Below are 6,161 nucleotides of genomic sequence, written 5' to 3'. Positions count from 1 at the left end.
CCTTCCAATCCCTCTAATAAGGGGGGTGGACCCCACTGGACAGGGGTAGATTCCCACCCTAGTTACCTCATAAAATTAGGGCGTTTGGAATGAGGAATCGGTATCGAATTGGTGGAATCGACTGGATTGGATCGATATTGATCAAGGCCGGTACCCATTCTTGACTGATCTTGGTCAGGGAATCCGTATCGATACTTGGTCGTAACCGATTTTGTTCAAAAAATTCAAAAAAGTGCACACCGATACGAACTTATACTGGCCGATACAGATCTGATACGGACCGATCCCGAAGCTTAATTTTATGAGCTCATAAGCCTCATATGGTAGTGTTTATTTTAAATGAACAAAGGATAGTAAGTAATTGACCATATCATTAATATTAATTATCAGCTTAGATATGCAAAGCAGTCTCTAAATCACTTCTACAATAATAAAACTGAATGTTCCTACCCTTAGATGATATCAATGGAGAACAAGTGTTCTTTAAAGATTATGCCTACTTATTACAATCCAAACCTTACTACAATTACATATTTATATATATATATATATATATATATATATTGAGAGAGAGTATCATCATGCTTCAAAATGACTCAATATGAGAGAGAGAAAGTACCTAAAAGATGATGAAGATGACCTTGGTCCTAACCATGGTTGGAGGATTTGAAGGAGATGAACCCAAGAGACCCAAAATATTCCCCAAGGGTTGCTTCCATGGTCTTGATTGGATCACTAGGCTAGTGAGACAGAGAATGGAAGGGAGGAGAAAGAGAGGATAGAAGGGAAGAGATAGAGAGAGAGAGAGAGTTCTACAAGTTAGTTTGAGCTCCAAAAGCCATCAATGGAGTTCTTCTTCAAAGGTCTGTATGACTGTGAAAGGAGGTGAATGCCAAAAACAAGCAAGAGCCCCTCCAAGAAACCTAGTTAGAAGATCTGGCTAAAACTCCCATGAGTTCAGCCATGACAAAATGAACTACATGACCCAAAAATGCAAAAAGAGTGAGTTAGTGTGAAAGTCTTTTTCCCTTTCCCTCAGGGAAAATGTGTGGTTGGTTACACAAAGATTATATGAGATAGTTAGTTATTTGAAGTTGGAAAACCATTTGAAAGAACATGAGTTGTCACTCAAGTTTTAGTCAATTTTCCCCCCCAAAAAAACCAAAAACAAAAAAACAAAAGACAACCTAAATCTAGGGTTTATGTCAAAATGCCAATGCAATGCAAAAGTTGTAGGGCAACCCATGCCCTTAATTAGTTTGCTAAGACTGCCTCTCTACCTTTAGAGGGGTAGTGCTTAAGCCAAAGTTGTTTGATGTTGAGGAATTTACATCTAAGTTAGAAGGTTGTGTTTGCTTAGCCTTTCCAGGGCTACTAAGGTTAGAACGAACATCTCTTCTTTTTGTTTCCCAACTTACTTAGCTCCCCAAGTAGCTAGAGTTGGTGATGTGATTCGTTCACATTCTCTCTTGGGTTCTTTTAGGGAACCCCCCAGACTTCAGGGCTTTGTATGTAAACATAGCCCTATCTTGAGCAAAATGAAATGAACTCGTTTTCACATGACATGCACTAGGGATGTTGGAGGGGCTCTCCTCCATTGTGGGTTTAGTCCCGATGTGGGACTAATTTTTCTGACAAACCCTAAGTTTTCCACACCTGGGCTTGCAGTAGAGAATAGAAAAGAGAAGTACTGGAGATGGTGGTGGAGAGAAAGAGAAAGAGAGAAAAGAGGATGAAAGGAGAAAGAGCCTCAAAACCATGGTTAAGCCGAAGGTTGCTCAGATGCTGTTGGAGTGAAATGGGTAGGAACAAGTCTGTAGGGTTGAGGTGTTGGGGCATGAACAGTAGTAGTTGGAGCTGCTGTAAGAGCCATGGTCACGCCTGTTGTAGAGTAAAACACACTGTTAAAGATATTAGTACACCACATGAGAAGAAGAAGAAGAAGAAGAAAGAAAGAAAGGAAAATCTCCTAACATGACCATTGGGAGGATAGAAGTTTCATTCTTTCTGTCCAAAAGCAATTGTGTTGAACGACATATAAAAAGAAAAGCTGAAAACAGTGTATCTTTTTCTGACTTTTTGTCGTCTAACCCTAACTTTAAACAATGAGTGTATGAAACCTTCGTCCTCCCATTAGTCATTTTCATTTAAATTTGAAAAAAAAAAAAAAAAAAAAAAAAAAAAAGAAAAGAAAGAGGGAAAGAGTGTAACAAACCTGCTTGAGAGGGTGGAGTAGGAGCAAGGGACATCGGTCCACCGTAGTGATGAGGGAATCCAGTTGAGGTAATGGGTGAGTACTGGAAGAGATGGTGTGGGTACTGGACACCATATCCCTGGCCTCCGGTATAAGCACCAGCGGTGGCGGTGGTGGCGGCAGCAGCAGCTCCGCCATTGCTCTGGCCACCAAATTGGAGATAAGGGTAGAATGCAGCACCGGTGACCATTCCTCCGGCACCTGCACCGTACATTGGGTACTGTGTTGCTGCACCTCCTCCATATAAACCGTAGTAACTCTGAAACGAAAATTCATACGTGGAAATTGAAAAACCTTAACATAATATTACAAACTCACCTACGAACTCGTCAAAACAACGTGAGTTCCACAACTTAGGTGGTGGCTTCCTGTCCGGTCAAGTTCGTAGGTTCTTCTCATAGGGGACTGGAAATGACGACCTCACCCCCTGTCCAAACACATTCCCCGGTTGGGGTGAGGTCGTCATTTCCACCCTCCCTATGAGAGGTACCTACGAACCTGACCGGGCAGAGAACTTGAGAGGAGAAAAATTAAGAAAAATAGACTATAATTTGTTTCACAAAACATAATTAAGTATTCGGTATTTAATTGTAATTAAGGAATTAAGTAGGAAGGTTTAGAGTAAGAGGAAAGATAATAATTATTGCAGTTGGTGTGAGTTCAAATATAGGTGGTTTGGTTGGTTGGTGATGAGATTGATTTTATTATATAAACACTTGCAGCTATAAAGCATGGGAGTAAATAAAGGAAGGTGGAGGGATCTGTACAAACCGTTGGATAAGTATAATCCGGCGAGTAAGGAGAGTACCTGAAATTTTTGGGGATACAACACAAAAATGGTTAGAATACAAGTTTGCATGTGAATGTGCATGTGCATGCATATGTCTACATCTGTTTACATGGACGTGCAGGTATGCCTTTTCCCGCGTGCTTCTTTGCACATGCATATGGGATGATGTGGCATGTTGGCATCTAGTCAAATTTGCTTTTCATGGGTGTATGTGATGCCATACATAATAATAGTTAGAGAGAGAGAGAGAGAGAGAGATGGATGGGATGGTCATGTTCAAGGATGATGAGCATGCATGGATGGTAATGGTAATTATTTAATAAGGGAATGTGTATGAACTGGCAATGCACGTGTAGCTTCCTATATATATAGAGATGAAATGAAATGCTTTAAAGCTTACCCATACACATTATAAGGAATGCCTTGTTGGATGGCATAATGAGGGAAGGTTGCTGCAGAAGGAAAAGCTGTTCCCACTCCACCTTGAAGCCCACTGTGAAAAGAGTTCATCACCCTAAAGTTCCTGCCTCCTCCTGATCAACAAAATTATTATTATTAGACAATTCTTATTTAACTTTTCAAATACCACAAATTAATTAATATGTCTAATCAACTAATTAAGTTTAGCAACATAATTCTCTTAAGCAATCAATCTCATTTTGATCTATGAAATAAATAATAAATAAAAATAAAAATCTGTTCTTCCTAACAACTTCTCCTTCAAGAAATACTCACCAAAATATATATACTTGCAAACTACTACTAAACTGTGCTTAAGAAGCTAAGAGATACGTGAGACTTACATTGCATGCATATTAGTATATATATAAGCAGATACATACATACATTACTTATATAATGCTAATGTATAATGTATTCCAATGCTTTGAAATTAAAAGAATAAAAACGAAAGCAACTCTTGGGCTTTGAAAGATCTGATCAGTTCTACAAGTATAACATGATTCTCTCTCCCTATCAACTTTAACGGGGGAATTTACAAATGCAATTCTCATTGATGAAACCAAAATTACAGAGAAAAAAAATGAGAGAATGGATATCAAATAGTAACTTAGCTTATAGGGGAATGAAGGAGGGAAGAAGGAGAGGGAAATGATAGAAAGAAAAGAAGAAAAGAAAGTAGTTACCATGTTGTGGTGTAGAGGGTCTGGATCTCTGAACACCTAAGGAAGCAAGATTGCAGTTAGCTCTTCTTCCATCTATCATAGGAGCAGCATCCACACAGGCTCTCATGGCAGCTTCTGGTTCTCGAAAAGTTACCTAAAACAGAAATATAACAAAATAAGAAGAAGAAGAAGAGAAGAGAAATGTCAGGCTTGTCAATATTAACCATAGCAAGATAAATGGTAAAAAGGAAAAGTGGATCTTGATTCTTCTTCTTTTTTTCTTTTCTTTTTTATCTCTCTCTCTCTTTATTCAATAATTTTGGATCTTGATTCTTTCATGAAGAATACCCACATCCAGATCTTTAACGTACCCTAATCTAATCAATCTTTTAAACATAAACAAGATCAAATTATGAAGAAATTCACAATGAGAAAAAGGAAGGAACTGAATATATATAAAGAGAGATACCAAATCACAAAATAGGAAGAAAGGGAAATGAAGAAACTCACAAATCCATAGCCTTTGGATCTCCCGGTATTCTTATCTGTAATCACTACAGCTTCCAAAATCTCACCAAACTGTTCAAAATATTTCTTCATAGTCTCCTTCTGGGTTTCCCAAGCAAGACCCCCAACAAACACTTTGGTGTAAGTAGTATCCCCAAACTGACCTGATAGATTTGCTGGAGTCATCTTCACCTCTAAATGAACCCCAAATAGAAAAAAAAGAAAACCCTTCTCTTATCTTCTTCTTCTCCTCCTCTCCTTGATCCTTCTTTCCTTCAAAGTTAGAATCAGAAGCCTTGGCAACAAGCTTTTCACTCACAGCTGATCTACAAATACACAGAGATCAAAATGAAGAATAGGGTCACTAGATTTAGAAGATCTTCTCTGGATTTAGAGGTGAAATCTGGTCAGCAAAGAAGTATTCAAGATCAGCAGCAGCCAATTAGGTTAGGGATCAAGGAGGAAGAGAGAAGAGAGAGGGAGAGAGAGAAGAGATGGAGGGAAGGGAGGGAATAGAAAGCAAAAGGTACAAAAGAGACAGACCCTTCACATAATTCGGACGTTTTTATATGAACAAGACCCCTATAAGTCCCCACACCTTACATTATTAACGTCACTCATCGCTGTCACCCAATCTCACCAAAGAGGTAGACCAAATGACAGAATTAACCTTTATCTTTGTCGGAATTACATAAGATACCTCAATTACAGAGAACATAAAGCCTGTCACTACTCAAGTGGCAAAAACGGAACGGAAATTTTTCAACAAGGGTAGGGGGACCTTAGGAGTTAAGAATCACCGGGAAGGTCAACATTCAACATCTCGAAGATACCCTTTTTTTTTTAACTTTTCTATTTTTTAATTTTAATTTCCTTTTTTTTTTTAATAAGAATTATTTAATGGGCCCTAATTAAATCTTCCCTAAGTTTACAGTCCGGGTTGTAAACCCTTTATGAAAACCAATGGATAGAGATATTGTTACCTTAAAGAATAAAAGATTCTAATCCAATAGCATTGCAGCTTCTATCATGCGTCCCTGTGTCACACTGATTCGAAATTACATATTTTTTAAACTACCAAGGGAGATGGAAGAGGTTAGAGACAGAGGATGTTCGTTGACTTGTTTTGCGGCGTTGGGCGGCAAAACATTGAAATCTAGCGGGTGGAGCACTAACCAGGTAGCGGTATTTGTTTATGAATTTTTGGTCAATCTAGTCTTTTGTTAAGGGTAATATGGTCACTGAGAGGAAAGTTAGGCTGTTCTGGATAATCATTGTGGCAAACCTTTTCTCTCTCTTTACCTAACATGTAAAATAAACTTTGTCAGAGATTGAAGGCAGACTTTGGCGCCCGCGTCATCAGCTCAGCTCAGCTCGGCTTGGCTCGGAGTTTGAGGATTGGCGGGATGGTAGGGAATCACCAATGAGTGTTCGGCAAGTAATAAGACGGTTTGAATGTACAACCCGCCTTCGCCTGGCCCAACCC

The 6,161-nt window shown here is 38.9% G+C and overlaps 1 protein-coding gene across 3 annotated transcripts; it reads right to left on the bottom strand.

Annotated features, from left to right (window-relative positions):
• Positions 1-1,516: 1,516 nt before the first annotated feature.
• Positions 1,517-5,213, bottom strand: LOC122668087 (RNA-binding protein 24-B-like). Of its 3 annotated transcripts, XM_043864644.1 has the most exons (7): positions 5,009-5,213; positions 4,679-4,954; positions 4,190-4,322; positions 3,445-3,577; positions 3,026-3,062; positions 2,216-2,513; positions 1,517-1,881 (listed from the first exon to the last, which is right to left on the bottom strand). In XM_043864644.1, the coding sequence occupies exons 2-7, from the start codon at positions 4,859-4,861 to the stop codon at positions 1,763-1,765; spliced, it is 903 nt and encodes a 300-aa protein (XP_043720579.1). In that variant the 5' UTR covers positions 4,862-4,954; positions 5,009-5,213; the 3' UTR covers positions 1,517-1,762. The 3 variants fall into 3 exon arrangements, with proteins under 3 accessions (XP_043720579.1, XP_043720580.1, XP_043720578.1); XM_043864645.1 differs by having other exon boundaries at positions 1,517-1,901; positions 4,679-5,213; XM_043864643.1 differs by having other exon boundaries at positions 4,679-5,213.
• Positions 5,214-6,161: the final 948 nt, after the last annotated feature.

This window comes from Telopea speciosissima, chromosome 7 (assembly GCF_018873765.1).
Source record: "Telopea speciosissima isolate NSW1024214 ecotype Mountain lineage chromosome 7, Tspe_v1, whole genome shotgun sequence".
Lineage (NCBI taxonomy): Eukaryota > Viridiplantae > Streptophyta > Magnoliopsida > Proteales > Proteaceae > Telopea > Telopea speciosissima.
This window is presented reverse-complemented; position numbering and strand designations above follow the sequence as displayed.

What these genes read in the sequence shown, in the direction of transcription:
- LOC122668087 (XM_043864643.1), bottom strand. Translation starts at nt 4,861, where the DNA reads ATGACTCCAGCAAATCTATCAGGTCAGTTTGGGGATACTACTTACACC. An exon ending in CGGATTATACTTATCCAACG is followed by an intron (nt 2,514 to 3,025) that starts GTTTGTACAGAT and finishes TTTTCGTTTCAG; the next exon opens with AGTTACTACGGTTTATATGG. An exon ending in TACTCCACCCTCTCAAGCAG is followed by an intron (nt 1,882 to 2,215) that starts GTTTGTTACACT and finishes ACTCTACAACAG; the next exon opens with GCGTGACCATGGCTCTTACA.